Source organism: Gadus morhua, chromosome 21 (assembly GCF_902167405.1).
Source record: "Gadus morhua chromosome 21, gadMor3.0, whole genome shotgun sequence".
Lineage (NCBI taxonomy): Eukaryota > Metazoa > Chordata > Actinopteri > Gadiformes > Gadidae > Gadus > Gadus morhua.
In genome coordinates, this window is record NC_044068.1 from 1,435,205 (window position 1) to 1,449,696 (window position 14,492).

Genomic DNA, 14,492 nt, shown 5'->3' on the forward strand with positions numbered 1-14,492 from the left:
GAGTCGTGGGATCGATTGATTATGTACAATCGTTGTACCAGAAAATGGGTCACTTGCCCTTTAAGAGCATACAACGCTTTAGTTGTTTAAAGCGTGCAAGATGGGGACTTTCACTTTAGAAACACCTGGAGGAGGAGCCACCACTCTGATCAGTTGGACAGTCGTCGTACCAAAAAAATAGGGTCAATGGCACTTTAAGAGTTAAGTAAGGCTAAGTTTGGTACCTTCTGAAGAGGGAGTCGTGCCAGTGCTTGATGTAGTCGCTGGAGATGTAGCCCTCCACTTCCTGCATCTTGCCCTCGTCAGGCAGCACGATCATCATGGAGGTGTCTCCCTGGTAGGGCAGCATGATGACGGTGGTGTGGTTGTCCTGGTCCTGGTAGAACTCGTAGCGACCCGTCCTCTTCATCATGTCCACCTCCACCTTGGTGGTGGCGTCCACCTGGAAGTCCTTCTTGGAGGTGTGGGCGGGGTCGAAGGTCTTGTCCCAGGTTCCTGGGTTGTGAGTTGGAGAAGACGTTAGAATTAGGAAGGGAGACTGTGGTTGCTAGGTTACGGTAGGCCAGGGTGTAGGCCGGCCCGTTCAGAGTGCAGTGGTGGAAGGTGTTTCAATAGACACAAATGGACTGCTGACTGGAGACACTGGTGCTCTATTCCCTGTGTCAAGTTTCTCTATCTGAGGACGTCACAATCTATGAACGCCTTAAAAAGAAACCTTAAAACATACCTATTTAGTTCAGCATTCTCTAATCCATTTTATTTTTAAGAACCTGGTGTTGCAATTTTGCACGAAAGGGGCTACATGCAGTATATAACGTTTCATTTCATTTGAATTAGTCGTCTATAGCGACTCTGACCATCGGCTTCCATGAACCACAACAGACCATCCCTACCTCTGAAGAAGACGTAGTTGATGAGCACCATGGCCGTGTCGGGGTCCAGCTCCTTCACCTGGTCCTTGATCTTGTCCGCGGTCTTGGCGGCGATGTACTCGTTGATCTTGGCCACGGCGTCGGCGGCGTTGGAGAAGTCCACCTCGAAGGTCTCTCCCGCGAAGTAGTGCTTGATGTCCGACACGAACTTCACCATCGGCTTGAACTCTTTGCGCACGGCCAGCGCGTTGCCGAGCTCCAGCTGCTGGATCTTCTGGTTGTGGCCCAGAACGTGGATCAGGTGCTCGTAGGACTCGTCCACCTGTGCCTGGGTGAGTTGCTCGCCGCTGTAGCCCAGCGTGCTGAAGAGCTGGCTGTGGGTGTCTCCGGCCGCGCCGGCTGCCAGCATGGACAGGGCGGTGGAGATGCCCAGAGGGGAGTAGAAGATGTTCTGGGAGGCGGCCGCCTTGGCACTCAGGCGCTTGTAGAGTGCGAAGGCGAAGTTGGCGTTGGGCGGGGACAGCTTGAGGATGCTCTCGTTGCCCGTGTGGCTGTGCACCTCCTCAGGGCTGTGGTGCAGGTGGTGGAAGTGCTCGGGCGTGTGGCCCATGTGGTCGCCGTCGTGGGGCGCGGCGAGCACCATGGCCAGCAGCATGGCCAGGATCGCGAAGCTTCCAGGCATCTCCATCACCTGGGCACAGCAGGGGGGGGGGAGGGTTGGGATTCAGGGGGTCTATCTGGGGTTGGGTGAGCCCTGCTTAACCCAGACTAGAACCCAGAGAGGTGCGATTCTTCTCTGGTCAGACTAGTAGCGGCCAAAGCAAGTAGCGTCCAGCAGCAGCCCCGGAGCCGGGGGCCGGGGTGTGGCAGGTCCGGTTTTTTCGTCTTTTTTTGACGTCTTGCGTCACAGTCGTCCCTAAATGTCCCAGTCAGGTTTTTCAATGTACATTTTTCTTTTTAAACTTCAATTAAATAATTAATGAAATAATGAATAAAAAATATATATCTATATGCTGTTGGATATAGATATATTTATTTTATTATTAATAATAATTTTATTGACATTTGTATTGAAAAATGTACGTTGAAAACTCTACTGGGGCCGACTGTGACGCAAAACGACAACGTTATTTTTTTGTGTGCAGGAAATTATAAATTCCAACAACGTGGTTTGATTTATTTTATTAGCAGAGGTTACAACTTATTTATAATTTTTGTGTCTCGAAAATCATAAATGAACACAAACGTAGTTTGTGGATTTATAAGCAGAAGATACCCTTTAGATACAAATCCATCTTATTACCCCTGGACTTGGAATACTTGCAAACTAATTGAAAAACCAAAGAGATTCACAGGGAACAGCGAATATTCAAACACAACCCAACACTTTGGATCTCACAGGGCTGAAATAAGGAGAAAAAAAGAGCCATACTTACGATTTCTGCAGTGGGGACAGTTTGAAAACGAGCCGAGCCTTTTTATAGTGTCCGAGGCTCAGCTGACCTGTCAATCATTAACCTGCCTGATGCCGCGCGCCGGTTATGTGCTCTGGCGCGAGAGCCGCTCACGCAGCGGACATTGCTCACGGCTGCAAAGGAGGACGTGGGCTTTAGAGAATGGGGGGTTGTGGGTAAATCTTTAGCTCTTATTGGATTAAATTTCTATTTTTGATTTTGAGAAAGTTTATCTTTAGATCCTCGTGGGGTGGAGAGACAAAGGATTACAGAAGGTCGTAAATACACGGACAAGACAAGTTCAATAAAATATGGATATGTAGATATTACATTTTGAATAATATTTAAATATTAATCAAAATGCAATATTTCAACATATTATGTTTGAATACTTTATTAAAGTTTAGCCCAGTACTTCCTCTGACTTTTTATTTTTTCAGATACATGAATGTTTAAAAATCGAATATATAAATACACTCCAAAGTGAATAGTTATTGAGGGTTGTGTCTTACCTGCCCTAAGGCCCACTGATGGACTCTGGGGCTGGCGGAGGCGGCACACCTGTTGCACCTTCAGTCATCAGCCTGCAGGTTGAACCGGCCATCCCACACACACTCAGAGATCTCCTTGAATTATCAGCAATATTGTAAAGCGCTTTTAGGGGCGGCTGGTTAGAAAAGCTCTGTATAAATGTGGTCCGTTTACCATTAACTAAACTCAACCTTAAAGTTGAAACCGGCTCCCTGTTGTGATCGGGTTCGTCGGTCGTTTCATACCACTGTGCCTCCTTGTTTTTGTCGTGTTGTTTCGTTTTAAGTCTTGTACTGAAACATTTGCCTTATGAACACCTTGTTTATTGGCCTGTGAGCCGAGAGTCTGGATGAACGCCGTCATGCAAACACAAAGTCGATGATTGTGAAAACATATTGCTGAGGGACAACAACCACAGAGAGAGAGAGCAGCCAGAGATATAGAGAGAGGCAGAGAGAGGAGTATGTACATTCAGTTGTTTCAGTTCCGAGTGTGTGTTTTATTATATCAGCGAGGGAGCAAACAAATATTAAATCCTAATAAATCATAAAGACGCAGGGAAAGGACGTTCAGGGAGAGCTGCAACAGCTTAACGTCTGTGGGGGCCACCTGTGGGGGCCACAGGTGGCCGGGGTCACTCCCTGGAGTGGGACCACACTGATCACATCACCATGGGACGATAACCAGGTTCAGCACGAAGAGAGGAGCGTCTGTCCTCCCCTCGCTGGGGGGGGGGGGGGAGGGAGCAAACGAGGGAGGGAGTGAATAAGGGAGGGGGGGAGTGAGAGAGAAGTGAGTCAGTGAGTGGCTCATGGTCAAGCTCTTCCCCGATACATGGGGCAATAAGACATGCAGATACACATCTGTTCGTTACTGAAGGTACTTGTGGTGGGTTTTCCAACTTGAAAACGGCGTTTCCACCCATGTCTGTGAATATACCGGGTATATATCGGGTTATGGGATTTTCAAATTGAGTACATAGAGTCGAGAAGCGGGACTTGGTCTGTGTGTGTGCGTGTGTGCGTGCGTGTGTGCGTGCGTGTGTGCGTGCGTGCGTGTGTGCGTGTGTGCGTGCGTGTGCGTGTCCCCTGTGGACATCGACCCCCTCCCGCCCCTCGCTGCTCCCACTCATCAGCAAACACCCTTCTAGGATAATAGTACCCTAACCCTAACCCTAACCCTAACCCTATCCTGTAGTCCGGGGGACAGATGCTCCCCTTTGGATTAAACGCATTTCAGACACACACCAACGCATCTATGCAAAGGCCCCTGCAGCAGGCACACACACACACACCACCACTGTTAAGGATCGGCACACACACACACACACCACCACTGTTAAGGATCGGCACACACACACACACCACCACTGTTAAGGATCGGCACACACACACACACACCACCACTGTTAAGGATCGGCACACACACACACACACCACCACTGTTAAGGATTGGAGGTTCCCGCAAAGAATCTCCTGAGACCAAAACTAGAACCCAGAGCATCCCCTCCTCCCGAGAGCCCTGAGCCCCAGGTGTGCTGTGATTGGCCGATACAAGCCGCTTGAGACATCAGGCAAATCGATCTCCCACTTGTGATGTCACAAACAGGTAGAATTGTAAATGGTAGGACCCAGTAGCGGGACCCTCTCTGACGGATCTGTGGAGGTGGAGGATAGCAGGTGGGGTCGATGGAGGCGTTGGTTAGGGAGACCATGTCAAGGTTTGGGTGTTGACGAGGTCATGGTTGAGGTTCAAAGGTCAAAGCAGTGTATAAAGGGCTGTTGTGTGTGTATTTAGCAGCAGAGCTTTGACCTCTCACCTCTCCAAAGCCTCTGGTGTGATTTAGTTGTTCAGGGGCTGAAGGAGCAGCTCTGATTGGACGACAGCGCCCAGCTGCCGAGGTACGGGGAAACACTGAAGGGGTCAAAAAACTAAACCTCCAAATCAGAAAGAAACTCATGCTGAGTGGAAGCCAGAGATGTGTTGTTCTTATGTTCTGTTCTGAGTGTGTGTGGGGGCGGCGGCGGTGTCGAAACAATATCGACCTTCTCACTAGCGTCACGACCCCTGGGGTGAGCTCTGAGCAAACAAGGCTCCGGTCTCCCCTTATCTCTCTCTCTCTCCCTGTCTGTCTCCCCTTCTGTCTCTCTGTCTGTCTGTCTGTCTGTCTGTCTGTCTGTCTGTCTGTCTGTCTGTCTGTCTGTCTGTCTGTCTCTCCTCCTCTCTCCCCTTCTGTCTCTCTCAGTTTCTCTGTCTCTTCCCTCCACTCACTGTCTCTCCCCTTCCTCTCTCCCTCCCCCTCTCTCTCTCTCTCTCCCACCCTCCTCTCTCTCCCCTCCCACACTCCTCTCTCTCCCCTCCCCCTCCTCTCTCCCTCTCCCCCCTCCCCCCTCCTCTCTCCCCCCTCCCCCCTCCCCCTCCTCTCTCCCCCTCCCCCTCCTCTCTCCCCCTCCCCCTCCTCTCTCCCTCCTCCCTCTCCCTCAGTTTCTCAGAACTCCTCTTCCCGTCTGTATGGGGGTTGTGTGCGCTGTGTTACCGGTGTAGCCCACAACAAACACAGTGTGAGGGTCAACATGGAGTCTGGACCCTGAGCCAACGCTCCTGCTTCAGAGTGTGTCCCCGTTCTGCTCCTTACATAACGGCCGCAACCTGCTGTGACTCGGGCCAATGGTGACCCGGGAATAGCCACGGCCGTCAGACTGCCTGACTCCTGTTATAGGAGCCATGCAGAGGCACATGTCATTGATACAAGGATATTAATGCCAGTATTAATTATCTCATTAAGTGTGTGAATAGAGCAGGAAGGATGTACAGAAGACTTACTTTAAAAAGAACGGAGTGAATAAGATTAGTTCTGTGGTTCTAGATGGGTAGTATAACGTGGAGACGCCGCCTCTCTTCTGTGTTAAGAGCTTTGCCGCGGTTATTTTTGCCACCTTGTGGTTAGAATTGGGAAGCACGGATTAGTTCCACGCAGAAACAATGTAGCAGAAAAATACCTTTTAATGAGTGAAGTGCGCCAAAACAACTTGAGGTTGAACAAACATGTTGTGCATCTATAAAAGAATAATGACAGTAAAGCAAAACATAAAAAAATGGCCAACTGTATATGTATGATAATTAATGCATACCAAAATGTTAACATTATATAATAACAATTAGGGACACAGAATCTGACAAAAAAAAGTTTGCCTAGTTTGTTAGGCTGGTTCAGTTCAAGTATCAAAGTACCTCATTAATGAAATAGATGATGGTGTCTGTCTGTCTGTCTGTCTGTCTGTCTGTCTGTCTGTCTGTCTGTCTGTCTGTCTGTCTGTCTGTCTGTCTGTCTGTCTGTCTGTCTGTCTGTCTTTCTGTCTGTCTGTCTGTCTCAGCCGTGCGTCTCGTGGAACAGGAAGTAGCAGAACAGAAGGACCCACAGGCCGAAGAGAACCTCCAGCTCCCGGCGGGTGACATCACCGGAGGAACTCCCGACCCGCTCTTCATCAGTCGCTCCCTCTTCTCCCTCGCCAGCCACACATTCATAGAACCTCTCTTCCATCTCTCCCCGGCCGTGTGGTACAGCCCCCGTGTCTCCTGAGGTCTCTGCTGCTCTCCATCCGGCGTCTGATTGGTCGGAGTCGCGGCCGGCGCCGGTCGATGAGGTCACCCCCTCGCCGAACCTCCCCCTGAACGCGGAGACCTCCTCTCTCACCCTCTCACTCCCCTCCCTGAACACGCTGTCACTCGCCCGTCTCCCCGCGGCGTTGGCCTGGAGGCCCGCCCCCCCCCGCTCCTCCTCGTCTGATCCATCCCGCCGTCGACCCGCCCTCTTCCTCCGACGTCCCTCCTCTCCCTCGGCCCCGCCCCCCACGGCCGCCAGGAGGACGTCTGAACCCGCGGCCCGGGGCTCCTCCCCCCCGTCTCCCCCCCTCAGGGCGCCACCGTCTCCCCCCCTCAGGGCGCCATGCTCCTCCCACTGCTCTGCCTTCACCCCCCCAACGTGGGGCAGTCCTTCACCTCCACGCTGCCCCTCCTCCCCCTCCTCCCCCTCCTCCTCCCCCTCCCCCTCCCCCTCCTCCTCCCCCTCCTCCTCCTCCTCCTCCTCCCCCTCCTCCCCCTCCTCGCCCCCCCGCTGGAGGTCCAGGATGTAGCTGAAGGCGTCCTCCTCGTCCGAGTCCAGCGCGGCCAGCCGGGCCGCCCCGTCCTCCGCGCTGCGGGGGCCGCCCCCCTCTCCGGGGTCGGCGCGGGACGGCCTGAGGACGTGGTGGCGCTGGGGGGCTCCCCCCGCCCACCCCCACGCCGCGTCCCGGGCCACGGCGTGGGGGGCCGGTCCCGACGAGACCCCCCCCGTGCCGCCGGGCCCTGGGCGTCCGTGGGATGAAGACGTCCTTCGCAGCGGGGGGGGGTTGGACCATCGTTTCCATAGTAACTGCTCCCTGGTCTCCCCCAGAGTGTGGAGGAAGACCTCGGCCTCTGGCTGTAGATCAGGGCCCCCCCCCGGCCCCCCCGGCCCCCCTGGCTCCGCTGGAGGGGGGCCCTGGAGCTCTGGGGCGTCCTGGGGGTCAGAGGGGGGGCACCGACGGAGGCTTTATGGGATGTTGCTGGAGGGAGAGCAGCCAACAGGAGGACCCCGTGATGGACACACCGGGGGGCTCTAGTGAACACACACTCACCTCGTCTGCTTCACTCTGGAACTCCAAGAACATGGACAGGTAGGTCACGATGGAGCGCTGGTCCGGTGAAGAGCACGCCACATCTGGGGGAGGAGCGGACATGAACCCCTGGGCTCAGTGCCGGGTCAGAGGGGGAGCATAAGCTCCCAGGTCAGGTTAGGGCAAAGACCGTGGAGTAAACCCGGTCTGTCTGTCTGTCTGTCTGTCTGTCTGTCTGTCTCACCCGTGGGCTCCAGCAGGGCGGGGACGCCCAGGCGGTCCCGGGCGATCCTGAAGGCCTCCTCCAGGGTCCTGTGGGGGTCCGTAGGGGGGCGGCGCCCCAGGTCCACCAGGCCCGGGGCGATGGACTGGATCAGGGCCAGGAAGGCCAGGCCGCTCCGCCAGCTCCGCCCAAAGTCCCACACCTCCACGCCCAGCCTGGAGACGGGACGCATCTGTCTGTCTGAACCACGCCTGTCTGTCTGAACCACGCCCAGCCTGGAGACGGGACGCATCTGTCTGTCTGTCTCCATCCTGTCTGTCTGAACCACGCCCAGCCTGGAGACGGGACGCATCTGTCTGTCTGTCTCCATCCTGTCTGTCTGAACCACGCCCAGCCTGGAGACGGGACGCATCTGTCTGTCTGTCTCCATCCTGTCTGTCTGAACCACGCCCAGCCTGGAGACGGGACGCATCTGTCTGTCTGAACCACGCCCAGCCTGGAGACGGGACGCATCTGTCTGTCTGTCTCCATCCTGTCTGTCTGAACCACGCCCAGCCTGGAGACGGGACGCATCTGTCTGTCTGAACCACGCCTGTCTGTCTGAACCACGCCCAGCCTGGAGACGGGACGCATCTGTCTGTCTGTCTCCATCCTGTCTGTCTGAACCACGCCCAGCCTGGAGACGGGACGCATCTGTCTGTCTGTCTCCATCCTGTCTGTCTGAACCACGCCCAGCCTGGAGACGGGACGCATCTGTCTGTCTGAACCACGCCCAGCCTGGAGACGGGACGCATCTGTCTGTCTGTCTCCATCCTGTCTGTCTGAACCACGCCCAGCCTGGAGACGGGACGCATCTGTCTGTCTGAACCACGCCTGTCTGTCTGAACCACGCCCAGCCTGGAGACGGGACGCATCTGTCTGTCTGTCTCCATCCTGTCTGTCTGAACCACGCCCAGCCTGGAGACGGGACGCATCTGTCTGTCTGTCTCCATCCTGTCTGTCTGAACCACGCCCAGCCTGGAGACGGGACGCATCTGTCTGTCTGTCTCCATCCTGTCTGTCTGAACCACGCCCAGCCTGGAGACGGGACGCATCTGTCTGTCTGTCTCCATCCTGTCTGTCTGAACCACGCCCAGCCTGGAGACAGGACGCATCTGCCTGTCTGTCTCCATCCTGTCTGTCTGAACCACGCCCAGCCTGGAGACAGGACGCATCTGCCTGTCTGTCTCCATCCTGTCTGTCTGAACCACGTCTGTCTGTCTGAACCACGCCTGTCTGTATGTCTCCATCCTGTCTGTCTGAACCATGTCTGTCTGTCTCCATCCTGTCTGTCTGAACCACGTCTGTCTGTCTGAACCACGCCTGTCTGTCTGTCTCCATCCTGTCTGTCTGAACCATGTCTGTCTGTCTCCCCCCCCCTCACCTGGCCGTCCTCCTCTGGACCCACAGCAGGAGGCTCTCCAGGGGCCTCGAGCGGAGCCGTCGGCCCCGGCCCGGCCTCCTGCGGCGGGGGGGCAGGGTGGCGCTGGAGTAGGGGCCCCCGGGCGGGGGGAGGGGGCCCCGGGGGGAGGGGGAGCTGGAGGTGGGTAAGGAGGAGAGGCTGGAGGAGAGACGCCGCCTCAGGCCTCCGGTCGCCTCCTGGATCTGGAGGGGGAGGGGGAGAGGGGGGAGGGGGGGAGGGGGGAGGGGGGAGGAGGGGGGGAGGAGGAGGGGGGGGAGGGAGGGAGGAGGGGGGGAGGAGGAGGGGGGGGGAGGGAGGAGGGGGGAGGAGGGGGAGGAGGAGGGGGAGGGAGGGAGGAGGGGGGGAGGAGGGAGGGAGGAGGGGGAGGGGGGGAGGAGGGGGGGAGGAGGAGGGGGGAGGGAGGGAGGAGGGGGGATGAGGGGGGGAGGAGGAGGGGGGAGGGAGGGAGGAGGGGAGGAGGGGGGAGGAGGGGGGGGGAGGGGGAGAGGGGGAGAGGGGGAGAGGGGGGAGGAGGAGACAGGCTAGGATCTACCGTCCTCATGTCACTGTGCATGAGTCAGTCAGTCAGACAGTCAGACAGACAGTCAGACAGTCAGTCAGCCAGTCAGACAGACAGACAGTCAGACAGACAGTCAGACAGTCAGTCAGACAGACAGTCAGACAGTCAGACAGACAGACAGTCAGTCAGACAGGCCCTCACCTGGAAGAAGGAGATGATGTTCCAGAGGAGGTTCAGGACCACGTGAGGAACTCCGTCAGCCACCGCCGAGGCCTCGACGCCAAGCAGCTTCACCTGAGGACCAGGAGACGCCTCCGTCACCTACTGAGTCACCTACCTGAGTCACCTACCTGAGTCCCCTACCTGAGTCACCTACTGAGTCCCTTACCTGAGTCCCTTACCTGAGTCACCTACCTGAGTCCCTCACCTGAGTCCCTTACCTGAGTCCCCTACCTGAGGCCTCGACGCCAAGCAGCTTCACCTGAGGACCAGGAGACGCCTCCGTCACCTACTGAGTCCCTCACCTGAGGACCCGGAGACGCCTCCGTCACCTACTGAGTCCCTCACCTGAGGACCAGGAGACGCCTCCGTCACCTACTGAGTCCCTCACCTGAGGACCAGGAGACGCCTCCGTCACCTACTGAGTCCCTCACCTGAGGACCCGGAGACGCCTCCGTCACCTACTGAGTCCCCTACCTGAGTCCCTTACCTGAGTCACCTACTGAGTCACCTACCTGAGTCACCTACTGAGTCCCTTACCTGAGGACCCGGAGACGCCTCCGTCACCTACTGAGTCCCTCACCTGAGGACCAGGAGACGCCTCCGTCACCTACTGAGGCCTCGACGCCAAGCAGCTTCACCTGAGGACCAGGAGACGCCTCCGTCACCTACTGAGTCCCTCACCTGAGGACCCGGAGACGCCTCCGTCACCTACTGAGTCCCCTACCTGAGTCCCTTACCTGAGTCACCTACTGAGTCACCTACCTGAGTCACCTACTGAGTCCCTTACCTGAGTCCCCTACCTGAGTCCCTTACCTGAGTCACCTACCTGAGTCACCTACTGAGTCACCTACTGAGTCCCTTACCTGAGTCCCCTACCTGAGTCCCTTACCTGAGTCCCTTACCTGAGTCCCCTACCTGAGTCCCCTACCTGAGTCCCTTACCTGAGTCCCCTACCTGAGTCCCCTACCTGAGTCCCTTACCTGAGTCACCTACTGAGTCACCTACCTGAGTCACCTACTGAGTCCCTTACCTGAGTCCCCTACCTGAGTCCCTTACCTGAGTCACCTACCTGAGTCACCTACTGAGTCACCTACTGAGTCCCTTACCTGAGTCCCTTACCTGAGTCCCCTACCTGAGTCCCTTACCTGAGTCCCCTACCTGAGTCCCTTACCTGAGTCCCCTACCTGAGTCCCCTACCTGAGTCACCTACCTGAGTCCCCTACCTGAGTCCCTTACCTGAGTCCCCTACCTGAGTCCCCTACCTGAGTCACCTACCTGAGTCCCCTACCTGAGTCCCCTACCTGAGTCACCTACCTGAGTCCCTTACCTGAGTCCCCTACCTGAGTCCCCTACCTGAGTCCCTTACCTGAGTCCCCTACCTGAGTCCCCTACCTGAGTCCCCTACCTGAGTCCCTTACCTGAGTCCCCTACCTGAGTCCCCTACCTGAGTCCCCTACCTGAGTCACCTACTGAGTCCCTTACCCAAGTCACCTACCTGAGTCCCTTACTTGAGTCCCTTACTTGAGTCCCTTACTTGAGTCCCTTACTTGAGTAATGTACGTTAGTCAGGACTCAATGGGTGGACAACAAACAACAACAACCCACAACAAAATAGTGCTGCTATGTTTTAAGGCTACAAAAATCATAGTACTAAAATACTTATTTTAATAAATACATTTTATGGAAATAAGAGCTTTTCATGGGATACAAAAACACTTCACATACCATTATGAACACCATCTACCATATAAATGCTGGAGCGGTTATGCAAAGATACGGCGACTGTAGCTGAAGGAACTCACGTGTCGGTCGTCGAGGAAGGCCAGGGCCTTAGCGATGTTGTTCAGCCTGAATATGCGGTGTGTGGAAGGCCTGAACCGGTACACCTACAGGGAGAAACCTCGTCACACATCTCTTTGTTGGGCTGAATCCTCAATAGTTTGAAGGAATCCACATTATGGAATTCATCGACTGAAATAATGGGAAGGAATCTAATCTATTTAGCTGTGGTTTCCCGCTCTTTTGGTCATGTGGTGAACAGAAGGAAGATAAGATGGCCTCTTGTCTTCATTACCACTGTCGAGTCTACATGATGACCAAAATGTTTTAAACCAGCGATTTTGACTCCAGAGCTTTAATCCATTTTAACAGCAATAAGCTCCAGGCCGTGGCTCTTCTGAGTGCATTTAGTCCGTCTTATCTGGGCTCAAAGTAAAACCTTGAGTTCAAGGTTGCCTCCCATACTGCCTCCCTCATTCTGCATCCTGAACCCCCACCATCCTCTAAACACCGTCTGGTCTACTCTCAGGTCAGTCAGCCCCCCTGTTATGCCCGTACATAACCCCCCCCCCCCACATCCAGGTCGGAGGTCATGGTCGGTGCTGGTGGTGGTTCTCCTCCTCGCTGCCTCACCAGCTGACAGCCTGAGAGCTGCTCCAACAGCGCCAAGAGGGCCCGGCCGTCCCCCAGGTCCACGAACAGATCCTGGACCTGGAGGGGAGGGTCACACTGGGACGGGGGGGGGCACTGATCAGAGGGAGGGACCTGTGTCTGTGTGTGTGTGCGCGTGTGCGTGTGTGCGTGTGCGTGCGTGCCTGTGTGCTCCTCACTCTCTTCAGGAAGACGTTCATCCATCTGGTGTAAGTCTGTTTCTGTACAGCAGTCTTCTCACCTGGGAGAGAAACACACTCTCCTGTAATGACAACTGAACGATCGTTGCAGGTTGCATTGAACTAAGTTATTACACAATCTAGAACAATTAACATATGCAAACTTACTTTATTGGCAGAGGTTGTATGTAGATAACACAACTTTACACTATTCAACACTTAGAAATGACAAACTATAATTTGAAAGTTACCTTTTGCACTGAATTTTTTCTCTAATTTCAACACTAGTAATTTAGCGTTTAGGTACTAGGTCTCAGCAAGTAAACAATAAATGGAGGACTAATGTCCCAAACCGTCATCAGGAAGAGTCAGACACAACTACAGCCATCACTCAAAACGAACTACACTCGACTTTCACTGAATGGTTGTCTGCTCTAAATCTGTTTTACTAATTGATTGTCCAAATATATCATGGGACCCCGTCCCAGCCGTGTGATTCTCCACCAGCGACCATCCTGACGTTCTTGAAGTGTACCTTGAGGGGACGGCGGGTTGAGGTCGGGGGTCTCCTCTCTGGGGCCCTCTCCGGCAGCCCCCACCAGGGCCATGGGGCCAGCGGCGGCGGTCGACTTTAAAATTAGAACTCAAATGTTGGAGAGCAACTTCTGTCGCTGAGAGCGGGCGAGTAAATGGAGCATGCAGCGTACTTCCACCTCCTGCCTGGTTCCAGAAGCAGATGAAGAAACGTCAATGAGGAAGGACCGTCTCCTGTCTCAACATGCAGGGCCCTCCTGCTCCCTCCCCCGCCACAGGCTCCAACCGGAGCCCTGGGTTCAGTTTGAAGAAGAAAAGTGTGCATGCTTTGGGCCTTCAAGAGAACAAAAACACAAGTGTGTGTGTCATAGCCTGCAGGCTACAACTTTAACTCGTATCCCACGTCTCATAGTTTACAGATGAATCCAGAGAACTAATACCAGATCTTTCCATGCAGGTTTTTCTTCAGCTCACTTAAGAAAATGCAAAAGGTGCTCTTTGGAAAAACCACTAAGTTTTATGATTAAGCCCCAACATGATCACAAATGCCATTTAATAAAGTTAAGATTACTACAAGCTCAGATTTATTCATTATAAAATGAATAGAAAAATACCATAAGGAGCATATTTCTGAGTTACTGGGTTTCTTCGTAACATGAACGCTATAGCAATCAACCTTCAGCTCCACCTACACTTTAGGCACAATTCGTTTGTAGAAATAAGTGCAGCCAGCATTTTCGTCACACTCGACTTATGAACACAGATGTATAGAAATGACAGTCGCAATGAAAGAGTAAACAATTTTAAATCAAATCATTTATTTAACATTAAAAAAAGTGGGCTACCTTTCCAAAAAAAAAAGAAATATGTATATAGACTTGAGGGAGAACATTAAGTCCAGTGGAACGGACAGAAACATACAAATTAAGACTTGGGCTTCTCCATCCAATCTGATGCGTGCATCCAAGAAGGCTGGCTGCATATTATCCTGCAGGTGACAGATCGCCTCGGTGCGATACCTTGATTGTTGGACCATTAAAAACCCTTAGTGAGACGTCCATCACCAGCCTGGGCCTGCGCCCATACCACTCACAACAATCACCTACAAACAGGGCATGTCTCAGTGGAAAGGCGTCGGGCAGGAGCAGCTCACCCTGCCAGACACTACACCCCCACTGCCTTCTCTCTCCCTGCCTCAAGAAGAGGTGGTGGCCACAGGTCAGACCGCCACCACCGCCGTGGGAAGCAGGGGTCACACGGGGGGGGGGGCAACGTGTCCAAGGAACATCGCACGTGGACCTCCGGCACCTCCAGGAGCCACGCCTTTTCATTCCTTGAGTTACTCTCTGCGACTTTGAGGGGGCACCACTTGCAGATCTCGCAAGGGGCCGTGTTAACAAAGTCGCAATGCATCCTGGGAAAACACCCATTACACTCTGAGGATAGGACAGT

At 54.3% G+C, this 14,492-nt stretch overlaps 2 protein-coding genes and 1 non-coding gene across 3 annotated transcripts in view; all 3 read right to left on the minus strand.

The window, feature by feature from the left end:
- The window catches only part of LOC115534303 (alpha-1-antitrypsin homolog), a 3,519-nt gene extending 1,192 nt beyond the window's left edge, over nt 1-2,327 (minus strand). The window contains exons 1-3 of the mRNA XM_030345192.1: nt 2,309-2,327; nt 894-1,563; nt 225-495 (exon numbers count right to left, since the gene is read on the minus strand). Of these exons, the coding sequence (XP_030201052.1) occupies nt 225-495; nt 894-1,560 (938 nt within the window). The 5' untranslated portion in view covers nt 1,561-1,563; nt 2,309-2,327. The remainder of the gene's footprint in view (nt 1-224; nt 496-893; nt 1,564-2,308) is intronic.
- Nucleotides 2,328-9,066: 6,739 nt separating this feature from the next.
- On the minus strand, nt 9,067-14,313 carry clmnb (calmin b). The gene is made up of 6 exons (XM_030345238.1): nt 13,042-14,313; nt 12,507-12,568; nt 12,310-12,405; nt 11,700-11,783; nt 9,877-9,969; nt 9,067-9,358 (listed from the first exon to the last, which is right to left on the minus strand). The coding sequence occupies exons 1-6, from the start codon at nt 13,112-13,114 to the stop codon at nt 9,134-9,136; spliced, it is 633 nt and encodes a 210-aa protein (XP_030201098.1). The 5' UTR covers nt 13,115-14,313; the 3' UTR covers nt 9,067-9,133.
- Nucleotides 14,156-14,449, minus strand: LOC115534951 (small Cajal body-specific RNA 13). Its single transcript, XR_003974407.1, has one exon.
- Nucleotides 14,450-14,492: the final 43 nt, after the last annotated feature.

Bases quoted from the DNA above. Each gene is read 5' to 3' on its own strand.
- clmnb (XM_030345238.1), bottom strand. From the start codon at position 13,114: ATGGCCCTGGTGGGGGCTGCCGGAGAGGGCCCCAGAGAGGAGACCCCC. The intron at 9,970-11,699 runs GTGAGTTCCTTC...CCTGGTCCTCAG, and splicing joins CCTTCCTCGACGACCGACAC to GTGAAGCTGCTTGGCGTCGA. The intron at 9,359-9,876 runs GTGAGGGCCTGT...CTCCCCCTCCAG, and splicing joins ACATCATCTCCTTCTTCCAG to ATCCAGGAGGCGACCGGAGG.